This window comes from Drosophila suzukii, unplaced genomic scaffold, assembly GCF_043229965.1.
Source record: "Drosophila suzukii unplaced genomic scaffold, CBGP_Dsuzu_IsoJpt1.0 scf_5, whole genome shotgun sequence".
Lineage (NCBI taxonomy): Eukaryota > Metazoa > Arthropoda > Insecta > Diptera > Drosophilidae > Drosophila > Drosophila suzukii.
Genome location: NW_027255937.1, coordinates 1482933 through 1499390, shown reverse-complemented (window position 1 = coordinate 1499390; position 16458 = coordinate 1482933). Strand labels below are relative to the sequence as shown.

At 40.0% G+C, this 16458-nt stretch overlaps 1 protein-coding gene across 1 annotated transcript; it reads right to left on the bottom strand.

The window, feature by feature from the left end:
* Nucleotides 1-12274: 12274 nt before the first annotated feature.
* On the bottom strand, nt 12275-16169 carry LOC139354967 (uncharacterized). Its single transcript, XM_070999242.1, has 2 exons — nt 16145-16169; nt 12275-15198 (listed from the first exon to the last, which is right to left on the bottom strand). The coding sequence occupies exons 1-2, from the start codon at nt 16167-16169 to the stop codon at nt 12275-12277; spliced, it is 2949 nt and encodes a 982-aa protein (XP_070855343.1).
* Nucleotides 16170-16458: the final 289 nt, after the last annotated feature.

The following is a 16458-nucleotide window of genomic DNA, read 5'->3' as shown; positions in this document are numbered from 1 at the left end:
TGAGGACCACTGCGTTCCGGCTCCGGAGGGTTCTATCGAATCGTCCGGTAAACGAGGATAGGTTGCTCGCGCTGGTAGATCGCCAGGAGCAAAACATGCTAAGCTATGAAGCATGGATGGCGACCCACGAGAGGACGAAGGAAGAGGCGGACTGGTATACCGCAGTGTACCAAGGCCTGTTCCGGAACCCATTGTTCCCGAGCTTTCCCGTCACCAGGCGGAGGAGCGTCCGCCCAGGTATGGCTTTATTCCCGACCGAGGAGCGGAGACAGCAGGCGGCTGAGAAAGAGGCGGAGGAGCCACTCTTCCCGGGAGAAGGCACATTCCGACGATGTTCATTCTAAGGGAAATTAAGCAATTAGAAAACAAATATGTTTTTTTTTGTTTTTACTGTATTACGGCGGAGCGATTTCAATTACTTCTATTTGTGTTGCTGGTAACAGTTATAAATGGTTCGCAAATAATAAATACTTTCCTTATTATATTTTTTATGACCTCTTTTTTGAAGGGATAATATTTTATGAATTTTTTCCATTACCTTGACCTTTGCGCCTGCGTCGAGGCATTTTAGCAATCCTTTACACCACCACCTGTGTTTATTGTAGGTAACCAACTTGAATCTGGGGTTATGGCACGGTTAGCAATGGGTGCTTTGCTTAATGGGATTTAAATTATCGGTGACAAATTTATAAGTGAAAGTCACAGACATTTTGGACAAAGGATACAATTGGTCATTTAGGTGTGAGTACACACATTTGTTATGGTGATAGAAAATGGGATAATCACAGTGTTTTTTGTTTTTTACTGTATTACGCCGGAGCGATTTCAATTACTTTCCCAATTATAGTTAGTTTTAAATCGTTTTTTGACATTCATATATTTTGTTCTTTCTAGACATTTTATTGTAGCTAGTAACTATAGTTATGGGATGTAAGGCTAGCTATCGTAGTTAAGATTACATTTATTATACCTACATAAGATGAAAGAACATGACAAATGGAATTGTTTTATTTTTACAATATACTAGTTAAAGTGGATGATATTATTATATATTCTTAATATCTGTCATTATGAATAAAAATTGTTTATCAAAACAGCTTCTACACAGCTTTTAGACAACTTGTGAACAATTTATTTCTTAATTAGTTTTACAATCAGAGGATACATCTTCCCCCAACATAATCGGACATGTTCCTCTAAGATTTATATATCAATCTTTAGATATTTTGGCTTTGCATTCTTTCTTACTTACATAGCAAACACATTGAAAATCAGAGTGTAAGTTTTTACTTCACATCGAAAGTCGTCTAGAGATCAAGAATTTTTGATCATTCTTAACAAAAGACTATAAAAGCTCGTAGACGTTAATAGCAACTAGTAACCAGCTAATAATAATTAGTAAACATCAAGTAAACAGATATTAAACATATATAAACCAGATACTAAACAGCTAGTAAACAACTTGTATACATCTACTAAACAACTTGTATACATCTACTAAACATATAGAAACCAGATACTAAACAGCTAGTTAACAACTTGTATACATCTAGTAAACAACTTGTATACATACTTATAAACATATAAAAACCAGATACTAAACAACTTGTATACATCTACTAAATATATAGTAACCAGATACTAAACAACTTGTATACATCTACTAAATATATAGTAATTAGATACTAAACAGCTAGTAAACAACTTGTATACATCTAGTAAACAACTTGTATACATCTAGTAAACAACTTGTATACATCTATTAAACATATAGAAACCAGATACTAAACAACTTGTATACATCTACTAAATATATAGTAACCAGCTAATCAGTATTGTAATTAAAATGTTTATTAAACTTATTCAGAATCTTAGACAGTGATGCCTTACTCATACAAAAAGTATACAAATAGGATAGAGTTAGAAAACTAGAACTTCAAAAATAGTTGACAACATAAACCGATATTACCAGGTCCCAACACCTCTATCATAAACTTGAATCAGAAATTAAATTGAAAGACGCTCCTATGCTAACTAATGATGCTTTCGAAATATATTACAATATTATTTTGGGATGGAACAAATGAATCCTTTAAAAATAATTCAACATCTGAGAAAGATTACATTGTGAGAACTATTTTACATCTATCTATGGGAACCAAGCGAAAATATACGTTTGGAACGAAGGTTAATAACCCATTTATTTCTCACAGAGGGAGGAGTCAGAAAATTAAATATTTAAAATATATATAATATATATTTAGTTATGAATTAAATGAAATATGTTTACAATAATAAAATAAACAAAATAATATAAAATTGATGACTGAACAAATGAATGCTTTAAAAATAATTCAACATCTGAGAAATATTAAATTGTGAGAACAATTTTACATCTATCTATGGGAACCAAGCGAAAATATGCGTTTGGAACGAAGGTTAACAACCCATATATTTCTTACAAAAGGAGGAGTCAGACAATTCATTATATAAAAATATATATAATATATATTTAATTATGAATTAAATGAAATATGTTTACAATAATAAAATAAATAAAATAATATTAAATGATCCTACAAAATTTCTTTCTGACTGTAATTAAAACTACAATTACGGATGTAGGGAAAGTATTTTGTTCAATGAGGTACGTCGGCTACTTGCGAGTTGGTGCACGGTCGGAACATCATCCCTTATCAATGGTCTTGAGATGTATGATCTTATCAGACGGCTCCTTAGGTCTTGGGCATGTGACTTTAATGATGGTCAGGTAATTATAGTTCACGGTAAGTTGGTTTGTATGCTTTGATAATTCTTAACCAGAAACTATAACAACTCATAACACGTGTTAACAGTAAGTTACCATCTAAAACCAAGTACTTTACAGATACTATACAAAAAGTAATTATCCAAAAGCAAGTACTTTACAGGTAGCATACACAAAGTAACCATCCCAAAAACAAGACTAAAGAGAAAGTAAGCATCAAAATACTGCTAGGTAACAACTAAATACAACGTGTCCAATGTGTCAAATCCATGTCCATCAATATGAGTACTACCCTAAAATATTTTATATCTCTGGATACTCATAAAAGTCAAAATCTATTAAATTCTGGATGGAGCAGTGAAGACGAAATTTATACGGGACCCCATTTTGTTGAGATTTGCTGAGGATTATAAAAAAGTTTTGTTAAAATATAAACATGAACTACTGTTGATGCTAACTAAGAATCTTGGCGATGTGTTAGAACAAAGCAGAAATGAACAAACTTTTAAACTGGAAATGACGAACATAGCCTGGAAAATTTTCCATGTAACTCCGACCGATTTTGCAAAATTTTAAGATGTATGATATTATTAAAAGTGGTGTAAGCCTACCAATAGCATTCCGGAGTTGGTATTCATATGCTTACCCATATGCATAGGGGTATGGGAGTCAACACAGCTGCAATGAGAAATTGTCGGCTAACCGCGAAAAAACCAAGATTTGTAATAATTGGATTAACACCAAATGGAGAAGTTATCACAAATAATTTATCAAACTTGAAAGTTCATTTGAATACTGAATCATAACCATATGATAAACTGAATGTTGATTTTAGTAAGAATCAGTATGCTCACCTATATGAAATGTGTACAAGATCTCAATCTAGTTACTATAATCGTGAATCACAACCATTTTTGACCCCAAATGAATTTAAATTGAAGGCCCCTATTATTGTGGTTGATCTTTCATATCAAAACAAATCAGTGAAAACTGGTTCTATTGATGTGAGAATTTCAATAGAACTGAAGACACCAAGTCATGAAAATACCCAAGCTTACTCTCTCCTCATACATGACCGTTTAGTTGAATATAACCCATTAAACGGAGTTAATATTACATGTACGGAGCATGGAAAATAGTTCCTTGACTGAGATATGTCGGCTACTTGCGAGTTGTTGCGCGGTCGTGATTTCAACCCCTATTATGGGAACGTATTAGAGCTAGCAGTCAGCCGTGAGATCGTTGGCGTGAGGCCCATGATTTTGTCAATGAGCGTGCGCCTTCTGGGTTGTGCATGTGTCCCTTTTATTGCGGTCAGGTAATTGACAGGTGCGCATGTTTGGGTAGCTCTTGCTTGAATCCCTTTTATGACATGTTTATGACCCATTTGTGGAAAGGACAGAATCTTAGACAATTTACCAGATAATAGTTCTGGACGGAAACAAAAGTGTGTGTGGGATATGGATACATTGAGGGATTCACAGCAACCTATTTAATTTCACATGGGGACACACTGTTCAGAGTTCCGCAACCTCAAGCATTCTTCATCAGCCAAAATCGCAAAAGAGTTCCTATCCCTATCCATCAAAGTAATCTATATCCATCACCCTCTTTCATTAAAAATTACGCCTTATAAATGTAAGCTAGTCAGTTGATGTGGAAATTTTGTCAGAGGAAGTCGTGTCATCCATAGAGTGCGAAAGTCGTGAAGTTTAAATAAAATACCTTTGTTTCTTTAATTTACTTACTATACCCGAAATAAACATTTAAATTTGTAATACCCTACAAATTATTGGGGGCTCGTCCGGGATAAAGTAAAAGAACAAAGAGAAAACTGTGCGTTAACACATCGAAAAACTGCCGCGACAAAGAACGAAGCAAAAGCTGAAAAGAAACAGTTTAAAGCGGGGGAAGTACCTGTTATAGAAACAATTGAAGCCGAGAAAAATCTGAACAGTTAAACAAATCGACTAGCAGATTTGTGTATTAGAAGAGTTTGAACGATTACAAAAGACCACAAAAAAAAAAAAAAATTGCCAAAACTTGTGCAAAACTTGATTGTGTGAGTGCCCACAAATCTAACGCGCTAAAACCCGCAACGAAGTAATGTACGCAGTATAGAAAGAAAAGCAATTCTGATGAAACACGACGAACAAAAATTTCGACGACAATTTGATGCAGTGCCTGTGATCGAATTTTGACGACACGGTCGCAGGTGAAAACGAAGGTAGCCATTACCTGTGAGAGGAGGACAACGAGAGGTGATCCTTGCAACGAAGGCGAGGGTGTTATTGGCGAGAGAAGAGAAGGACGACATACAGCAAAGGAGTGGCCACTTGCTACTTTTGCTACAACAAAAGTTTCTGTGGCGAAAAGAGCAGCTGCAAGAACTTGCAAACGACGCAATTTGTAAAAAGTGGACGAGACGATCAAGCAGTGCGGTGTGTCGACATTGTAGAAGAGTACGAGCTGAAGTAGCTGAGTGGACTGGAATTGTCAAAAATTCAAGCAGTTGTAGAAAACAGAAAAATCCAATTGGGCGTGGTGAGCGACTGAGGCGATTTCACATATTTAATCTGATTCGAACTTTTTTTGATCACACGAATTGTTTAACGTTAATTAAATTATTACTTTGTATCATTATATTTAAATATTGAATTGTACCACTGTTTGTAAACGGCTTAAACGCATTACCATGAATGCTAGAACGATCCTCGCTATGACAGTGCCTCTTCTAAGGGCAAAGTTATCCGAACTAGGTTTGAATACAACTGGCAGAAAAGGAGCTTTGCAGGATCGGTTGTTCGATCATTATGGATTAGTTGTGGCTGACGATGAGGACGACGATACTGATGAGGATGGTGCGAGTGTTAGTGGTTCTTCCAATTACCAAGAAGCGGTTCAACCTAGTAGCTCGAGATTTACCCTACGCGATATTCAGGACAGTGTTTCATCATTTTCAGGTTTCGAACAAGATGACGTCAATCACTGGCTGTCTGAATTCGATGACGTTGCAATTACCGTGGGTTGGCATAATTTGCAGAAATTCATTTATGCTAAGCAACTTCTGATTGGAGCAGCCAAGCTTTATATCAAAAGTACAAGTGGAGTTAGGGGTTGGATTGAGCTAAAAAACGGGTTGAAGGAAGAATTCGGTAAGAAACTATGTTCGGGAGAGATACACAAGATTTTGCGCCAAAGGCAAAAACAACCAAAAGAGACATGCATCGAATATCTCTATAGTTTAATGGAGATTAGCAAACCGATAAATCTTGATGAGGAAAGTCTAGTATCGTACTTCGTAGATGGCATCCCAGATAGCAAGATCAACAAGGCAGGGTTGTGTCGAGCGAAATCCGTTAGGGAACTTAAAGAAGAAGTATTTATTTACGAAAAGATGAAGGGTAAGGGAAATTCTAAAGACAATTTTAACAGGGAATCGACAGGTAAACAGACTCAGAGCAATTTTTTAAGAAAATGCTTCAAGTGTAACAGCGAGGGCCATATTGCTAAGGATTACAAGAAAGGACACATTTCTAAAAATTGCGATGAGAAGAAAGCAACTATTTCCATTAAGAAAGAGCTTGCAAACGTGCTGGAAGAGAAGGCTGCGAAGGGACTCATTTACAAAAAGATGAAAGCTGAGGGAGTGACATTCATAGCAATGATTGATTCGGGATGTGACTTGTGTTTGATGAGAGAGGACATTTTCAAAAGTTTTGACGGCTTGAAGCTAAAGCCAAAAGTTAAGCACCTGAGAGGTATCGGCAAGGGCGAACTTGTGACCGTAGGATGCTTCGACGTCGATCTTGAAGCAGATGGCGTATGCTTCTCAGTAACTTTCCATGTCGCTAAACAGAATGTACTCGAGTACGCTGCGGTCGACGAGACTTTGCATCGACATTTAATGGAATGTGTGTCACGGAGATAGTCGAGGAAAGTTCTGCCCTTGATAAAATTAATTTATCTCACCTAGACGACAGCCAAAAGCTAAAGGTGCAGCAGCTTGTTTCAGAGTACAAGCCAATAAAATCGATAGAGATTTGAGAATCGTTTTGGAAGACGACATTCCTGTATATCAACGCCCAAGATGCACGTCATACGAGAACAAGTGTTTCATAGAAAAGCAAGTGCAGGAGTGGTTGGCAGAGGGAATTATTGTACCCAGCTCCTCAGAGTATGCTTCGCCAGTGGTAGCTAAAAAGGACGGATCCAGACGATTTTGTTGCGATTATCGTCGACTCAATCAAAAAATCAAGAAGGACAATTTTCCGATGAGTCTAATTGACGATGTTCTCGACAGGCTGCAGGGCTAAAAAATATTCACAACCCTGGACATGATGAACGGATTCTTTCATGTGCCCATTGACGAAGAATCCAGGAAGTTCACAGCGTTCGTGACGCATAACGGGCAGTACGAATTTACTCATGTACCGTTTGGTATCTCAAATTCTCCTGCTGTATTCTGCCGATATGTCACGGCTACGTTGAGGGATCTCATTAAAGCGCAAACGATCGTTGTCTAACTAAGAACGAATCTGATGGACTGAAGGCGTTGGAGAAAGTATTGAGCGTAGCTTCGAGGGCTGGATTACGAATAAAGTGGGAAAAAGCACAAATTCTCAAGAGCAAGATCAATTTCTTAGGATACACTATTGAGAACGGAACTATAGCACCCACCAACGAGAAGATTAAAGCGGTCGTCAATTTTCCAATTCCCCAAAGCAGTCAAGCTTTGCAGCGGTACTTGGGTCTGACGTCATATATGCGGCGCTTCATTAAAGACTACGCCCTCACAGCAAAATCTTTAAGCGACCTTCCTCGGATAAAAAGCAACAAAAAGGACGAAAGAAATCTTACGTTGACAGAGCAAGCTACTAGTGTCAGCACCAGTACTCAAACTGTTCGATCCGATAGCCACAAACGAAGTGCATACAGATGCAAGCAAGTATGGCTTTGGAGCCGTTTTAATGCAGAGAGACTCGGAGGAGCAGCAGTTCCATCCTGTAGAGTTTATGAGCAGGAAGACAAACGGTTGTGAAGAAAAGTACAGTTCCTACGAGCTCGAGGTTTTAGCAATCGTAAATGCGTTGAAAAAATGGCGAGTTAACCTCCTTGGTAAACCTTTTACTGCGGTTACCGATTGCAACGCCTTCGCAATGACGATCAAGAAGGATGACCTACCACCAAGAGTTGCCAGATGGGCCATAGCTCTGCAAGAGTTTGAATTTCAGGTAGAACACAACGCTGGAACCAAGATGAGGCACGTGGATGCATTAAGCCGATATTCATGCTTTCTAATCGCAGATTCCACAAAGTCACGTTTAGTGGAGGCACAGGACAACGATAGCTGGATAAAAGCTGTAAAATCCATATTAACCAACAACGATGACTAAGAAGACTATTTCCTAAAAAATAATATCCTGTACAAGGACGCAGTTCTTGAGCTGTTAGTTGTTCCTAATTCAATGGAAGAGGAAATTATCAGCGTAGCACACAAGGAGGGCCACTTCGGTATAAAGAAGACTCGCGATATTCTGGAAAAGTCGTATTATATCCTTGGAATCCAACAGAAGGTAGAGCGAGTTGTCAAAGGATGCGTGGAGTGCCTGATAATCGACTGCAAGCGTGGAAAAAAGGAAGGGTTACTCAGTCCCATTGACAAGGCTCAGGAAGCTCTCGGAACCTATCACATCGACCACGTTGGACCCCTCACCGACACGAAGAAACGCTATTACTACATTTTAACTGTCGTGGATGGATTTTTCAAGTTTGTTTGGCTTTATCCAACAAAGTCGACTAGAACCGAAAAAGTCTTAGAAAAACTGGAAAAGCAAGCATCAGTTTTTGGAAATCCTCGCCGAATAGTTACTGACAGGGTCACCGCTTTTACTTCAGGACTCTTTAACGAGTACTGCAACCGTGAAGGAATCCAGCTTCTACACATTACCACAGGCGTACCCAGAGGTAACGGCCAAGTGGAAAGAGTTCACAAAATTGTCATCCCGATGCTCAGCAAAATGTGCCAGGAAAACCCTCTGAATTGGTATTGTCACGTAGATAGAGTTCAGCAGATAATTAACAACACTCCACCTCGAACAACTAAGTACAGTCCGTTCCAAGTCTTGACCGGATTGAATATGAGAAAGAGTGACGACGAATTCTCGAAACTTTTTGAAAACTTAGAAATAGAAGAACTAAATGACGAACGTGAAGAGATACGAAAGAAAGCTAAGCAAAATATAGAAAAAGTCCAGCAAGAAAACAGAAAGAGTTTTAACGAAAAAAGGAAGGTAGAAACTGCATATGCGGTAGGTGAATTGGTCGCCATAAAAGAACACAGTATGGAACTGGAATGAAACTCCGTCCAAAATTTTTCGGCCCATACAAAGTAACTAAAAAACTTAATCACGGGCGCTATGAAGTAAAGAAAGAAGGCAATCAGGAGGGACCAAATATTGCTAAGACAGCAGCCGAATATATGAAAAAATGGGGTTCATTCAGGGGCGAATGAAGATTCAGGATAGCCGATTGTGGGATATGGATACATTGAGGGATTTACAGCAACCTATTTAATTTCATATGGGGACACACTGTTCAGAGTTCCGCAACCTCAAGCATTCTTCATCAGCCAAAAACGCAAAAGAGTTCCTATCCTTTTTCATCAAAGTGATCTATATCCATCACCCTCTTTCATTAAAAATTACGCCTTATAAATGTAAGCAAGTCAGTTGATGTGGATATTTCGTCAGAGGAAGTCGTGTCATTCACAGAGTGCGAAAGTCGTGGAGTTTAAAAAAAATACCTTTGTTTCTTTAATTTACTTAACTATACCCGAAATAAACATTTTAATTTGTAATACCCTACACGTGTATTTGAAAATATTCCACATACGAGAATCATTAACTTGTGAGATTTATTTTATTGGGATTCTTTTGATTTCTAAATTAGTTTTACAATCATAGGAAACATTATTCCCCAACATGATAGGACATGTTCCTCTAAGATAACCATCTTTGGGTGTGCGACCTTTCACACGTGCACAGCAACACCTATGATAATGAGCCTTTTGCCTCACGTGATCACATCTTTCCCCAACATGATCGGATATGTTCCTCTAAGATAACAACCTTGGATACTATGGTTGTGCGACCTTTCTCACGTGCACCTTTTTCACCTGACTATTAATTGCACATAATGAGGGGAAGGATACATGATCAATATTGTCACATGGGGATGTGGGGGCGATCGGGGCAATTAAGTATACTCCTAATGGACATGATCGTGACGTTTTTATGACTCAAAGCCCATTAAAATCAGTTAATTTATTGGATTATGCTAATTGTCCTAGAACCCGCATATGTTAATGAGGTGGGGAGGGGGGGCCGGGGGCCATTAATATGCGAATTGTCCAAGAACCCGTCTTTCCCAACTACTCAAGACTAGACAAGTCCATGTCAATATGACTACTAACCTAAAATATGTTATATCTCTGGATATTCATCAAAGTCAAAATCTATTAAATTCTGGAAGGAGCAGTGGAGACGAAATTTCTGCGGGACCCCACTTCAACTTTTCTGTTCCAATAAAAAATTTTTTGAGATTTGCTGAGGATTATAAAAAAGTTTTGTTAAAATGTAAACATGAACTAGTGTTGATGCTAACTAAGAATCTTGATGATGTGTTTGAACAAATCAGATGGTTAGAAATATAAACGACTTGGATGTGTGGACTGTATGTAATTTTATTCTTGACGGCTTCGAAGCCTATTTGATACTGATCTGAATTTCACAAAAAGACGCCGTCGTAGCAGCGTTGCCAGAATCGAAAAAGTAGATATATATATGTATGTCGTTATTCTGCTACATAGGATAGAGATGTTGGAAGTTTAGTTTAGTTGGAAGCGGGTCATCCCAATCCAAGTTTAAGAGCCAGAGTTTTTGGAAAATAATCTTAAATTGGATTACAATGGGTGCCAAGAGTCCGAGAGGATCAAATATCCTGGAACGTTATCCTTGTACCTTAGAGTGTCTTTTCCAGGATCCCAGTATAGTCCGAGAACCTTAACTGGCGACGATTGTGCGTTGGTATCATCCTTTTGTATGAATGAGGTATTGGATACCCATTTCCCGAGTTCCAGATTTGCGCACGACATCAGCTGAATTAACTCGTCTCGGTTTCGACGTAGTTCAATCTCATTGTTTGATCCAGTAAGAACATCATCTACATAAAAATCCTCCAGTAGGATTTTTGAAGCATTCGGGTATTCGTCTTGATGATCCACGGCGAGTTGTTCCAGGACTCGCACCGCCAGGAATGGTGCACATGACGTTCCGTAGGTTACAGTGCACAATTGGAAATGCTTGATCGGATCGGATGGATCCTCTCTCCAAACGATCTTCTGATAGTTTCTGTGCTTTTCGTTTACCCATACTTGGCGGAACATTTTAACGATGTCCGCTGAGAATGCGAACTTGTACATTCGAAAGCGTAGGCACACAGCAAATAGATCGCATTGGATACTGGGCCCTGTGAAAAGAGTGTCATTTAAGGCCTTACCATTAGCGTCGCGAAAGGATCCATCAAAGATCTTTCTTGGCAAGGAGCAATTGATAGTCCTCGTGGAAACAGTGCTGCGCGCGTTTTATACAAATGATTCTTGCTGCCTTAATCTCTTCGAATGTAAGAGCTATCGCAGGACGGGTTTTGTGTGCGTTGAATGAATCGCTTCACATAGGCGACAATGTGAACGAGCTTGAGCCAAGAAGAAACTCGTGCGATCAGCTCATCGAGTGGATGAACCTGAGTTGCAACAGCCACTGTAGCCAAACAGTTGGACTTGACTTCACCTTGAATGCGTTTGTCTGAAAGAGATAAACCAAAACGTGAATCGCTCAACTTTACCAGGTATTGATCCTTGTCCCGAAGCCACAAAGGTCCATTCCACCACAAATGAAAGTCGATGAGGTCAGCAGCCATCAGACCCCTGGAAGCACAGTCAGCTGGGTTTGATTTGGAGTCTACGTGCCGCCAGGCCTTCCTAGGAAGTGTCAAGGATTTCCAAGGTTCTGTTTCCAACAAAGGTCTTTAGTTTGGCTGGTGCATAGGATAACCAGGAGAGCACTATTGAAGAGTCGGACCAAGCAAAAACAGTTATGTTCTTGTGGCGTAATCCAGAAGAGATCGAACGAATGAGTTGGCTTAGAAGAAGTGCTGCGCAAAGCTCCAGGCGTGGCAAAGATTGTTGTTTCAGTGGCGTCACCCTTGTCTTCACCATTGGAACTCTGCTGTACACCACAGCAGCATACTCCTTGGTTGAGGCATCCGAAAATCCGTGAAGTTCGATATTGTCTGCGTCGTTGGCAACGAAGCGTGGTAATTGGAATTTTTGTAGAGTGTCTAGATCTGCTCTCCACTTCAGCGAGTTGTCCGCTAGTTTAGTTGGAAGCGGGTCATCCCAATCCAAGTTTAAGAGCCAGAGTTTTTGGAAAATAATCTTAAATTGGATTACAATGGGTGCCAAGAGTCCGAGAGGATCAAATATCCTGGAACGTTATCCTTGTACCTTAGAGTGTCTTTTCCAGGATCCCAGTATAGTCCGAGAACCTTAACTGGCGACGATTGTGCGTTGGTATCATCCTTTTGTATGAATGAGGTATTGGATACCCATTTCCCGAGTTCCAGATTTGCGCACGACATCAGCTGAATTAACTCGTCTCGGTTTCGACGTAGTTCAATCTCATTGTTTGATCCAGTAAGAACATCATCTACATAAAAATCCTTCAGTAGGATTTTTGAAGCATTCGGGTATTCGTCTTGATGATCCACGGCGAGTTGTTCCAGGACTCGCACCGCCAGGAATGGTGCACATGACGTTCCGTAGGTTACAGTGCACAATTGGAAATGCTTGATCGGATCGGATGGATCCTCTCTCCAAACGATCTTCTGATAGTTTCTGTGCTTTTCGTTTACCCATACTTGGCGGAACATTTTAACGATGTCCGCTGAGAATGCGAACTTGTACATTCGAAAGCGTAGGCACACAGCAAATAGATCGCATTGGATACTGGGCCTTGTGAAAAGAGTGTCATTTAAGGCCTTACCATTAGCGTCGCGAAAGGATCCATCAAAGACCACTCGCAGTTTTCGGCCTAGCACTGGGTGGTGGGGAAGAAAGAAGTGATTCCCAGTAGCGATTTCCTCTGGCGACACCTCACGCAAGTGTCCCAGGTTGATATACTCTCGCATAAAGTATATGTACTTTGTCCGCAGCTGCTCGTTTTGTTGTAGTCGTCGCTCCACCGATTTAAAACGTTTGAGAGCTCCATGTAGAGTTTCTCCGAATTCAGGACTTTCCGTGTTGAATGGAAGTTCAACGATATACTTCCCGTTTTGATCGCGACTGTGGGTGGCGAGAAAGTGCTTCTCAACCTGGTCGTCTTCCGGTTCCAATTTTGTGTTGCTTTGAACGTTCTCCAGTTCCCAAAACTTCTGAAGCATGTTGTCGATATCCATTGTTGTGGTTAGTGCAATAGCGTTGCTTGCGTTCGATGTGATGAGTGAAGTGAGTACCCATCCGAATACCGAGGAAATAGCGATAAGATTACCCTTGTTGTCGAACATCTTTCGTCCTGTGAACACTGACCATACGTGTTCGCTTCCCAATAGTATATCTACTGGTATGTTTGCGTTGAAATGTGTATCCGCCAGCTGCAGATCCTTAAAAACCTCGAGTGTCGATGCGTCGATATTTTGGCGTTCCAGAGATGAGGTGATTCTGCCTAGCACGTGGGCATAGACAACCAAACGATCATCGGATATGCGAGACTTGATTTGCAGCGTGCTGCATCCCCTTGTCGTGTCTGCTTTTACGGAAGAGATTCCCGTAACCAAAATGCGTGATGCCGACCGTGTCAATCCGAGAGCTTGGATGCAACGCTCGGATACATAAGACAGCTCTGATCCTGTGTCCAATAGAAGACGGCATGTTACGTGGTCACCTTTTGCGTTTTTAACATACACCATAGCAGTTGGTAATATGCTTCGTTTGAATTCCGTTTGATGTGTAGATTTTGCAGTGCCTTGTGCACATACAACCTTTTGGGTGCCCGCTCCTTGGGCCAAATGACTGAGTGTCACTGAGTTTGTGTTAGACGCGCTTAAGTTTTGCTCGTCCCCCTCCGCTATCTGGGCAAGTTTCCCACTAGCCTGTGGATTCGGTTGGACGTGAAGAAGGAAGTGATGATTTCCTTTGCATTTCCTGCACTTGTATGTTGACTTGCACCTGTTGACCCCATGACCAGGTCGCAAGCAGTTGTAGCATAGTGATTTCTCCTTCACAAATGATCGCCTCTGCAGTCCAGACATATCCAGAAACTGCTGACAGCCGTATACAGTATGTTCTGTAGATCTACATTTGGTGCAGCCACTACTTTCAACCGCAACCATCGATTGTGTGATCCGTTTTGGTTTTTCAGGATGTGTTGTTGTCTTGCTTCCAGTCGCAAGCTCCCTTTTGCTTAGCTCCAGTTCCTCGCATCGAGAATCGAGAAACTTGAAGAATTCCTCTAGAGTGGGTGAATCTGTCTCCATACTGCGCTCAATCCACCTGCGCCGTGTGTCAGCGTCAAGTTTCTCTATGGCTAGATAAATGATCCAACAATCGCGTCCCGTCTGATTCACCGCATCCAATCCACGAACGATTTCGTTTGCTCCGTCCGAAACCTTCCGTAAAACAGTTGCATCGATCTTTGTAGTTGCTGGCAGGCTCATAAACTGTTCCAAAAACGAGTTTACAATGTGCCGTGGACGATTGTGTCTTTCCTTAAGACGTTCCCATGCAGTGTTGTAAGCCGTGTCCGTAACTGCCAAGTGTCGAACCAAGTTGGCAGCCTCATCAACGAGTAGTGTTTTTAAGTGATGGAACTTCTGGGTGTTGGACAAATGCTGTTTGTTATGAATTGTGCTTTCATATATGTCTTGAAAGGATGGCCACTCAGTGTAGTTGCCCGAGAACCGTTTGATTTGAATTTTAGGCAATTCGCTCAGATTTGAATTGGCCGTGAGTACCGAGTTCCGAGATTTCGCTAATGTGACGTCATCACCAACATGATCAGGCGTGTTCGGTGTGCTCTGACTTACAGCAAGTCGCTCAAATAGTTGTTGGTTTTGTTGCAGCAAGTTCAAGATTGCGTCGTTGTTCGAGTGTAGCCCGTTGCTGCCACTTGCACCACTTGTAGATGTCCCCGGTTGTAGATCATTACTCCTTTCCTTGAGAATAGCGTTTGCCCTTAGGTACTTTGCTTCGTAGACCGTATTGTCAATCTCCGGATCTACATAGCCTTCCACTTCCTCGTGAAGCGCAATGCAATCGCTGAACTGGTTGAACTCCTTCCAAAATTCATTGAGAAGATCTATCCGTGTGACGATCTCTGTGTGTGTAGCAATCTCCGTTTGTTCAGCCCATGCCAAGACACGTGTGATGTGATGTTGGCCTTGAGTCTGGCACGGCTCTTCACTAATGATTTTAATTGTTCCATTGCAAACAATTACAATTGAGAATCAAAGCACTTCAAAACTGTCTAAGAATCCGGCTCGAAGGACCAGCAATATGGTTAGAAATATAAACGACTTGTATGTGTGGACTGTATGTAATTTTATTCTTGACGGTTTCGAAGCCTATTTGATACTGATCTGAATTTCACAAAAAGACGCCGTCGTAGCAGCGTTGCCAGAATCGAAAAAGTAGATATATATATGTATGTCGTTATTCTGCTACATAGGATAGAGATGGCATTATGCGCCTAATGATGAGAGGTTATTAAAGACTGCAACCGTTCAAGAACATCAGAAATGAACAAACTTTTAAGCTGGAAATGACGAATTTAGCCTAGAAAATTTCCCATGTAACTCCGAGCGATTTTGAAAAAAATAAGATGAACGATATTATTAAGAGTGGTGTAAGCCTACCAATTGCATTCCGGAGTTGGGATTCATATGTTAACCCCAAATTGGGGTATGGGAGTCAACACAGCTGGAATGTGAAATTGTCGGCTAACCGCTAAAAAATCAAGATTTATAATAATTGGATTTACACTAAATGGAAATGAAAGTTCATTTGAATTCTGAATCATATCCATATGATAAACTGAATGTTGATTTAAGTAAGAATCAGAATGCTCACCTATATGAAATGTATACAAGATTTCAATCTAGTTATTATAATCGTGAATCACAATCATTTTTGACCCCAAATAAATTTAAATTGAAGGCCCCTATTATTGTGGTCTATCTTTCATTTCAAAACGAATCAGTGAAAACTGGTCCTATTGATGTGAGAATTTCAATAGAACTGAAGACACAAAGTCATGAACATACCCAAGCTTACTGTCTCCTCATACATGACCGTTTAGTTGAATATAACCCATTAAACGGACTAGTACAACGAGTTATTTAACAATAGAAAAATGTTGAAAGATACTGTTTCGATTGATGTTCAAGGTTTCTTTGATAATAATAACATGTCCGCCATTAAACAGGTTTAAAGGAAACCGGTTTTCCTATTGTGAAACACACCTTTAGGGCGGGGTTTGTGCTGTTAGCAGTGCATACATTATTTTGATATTTTTTAAAAGTAGCTCCAAAACAATAAAATAATTTGTATACATCATTTTAAAGTTGAGACTAGATGT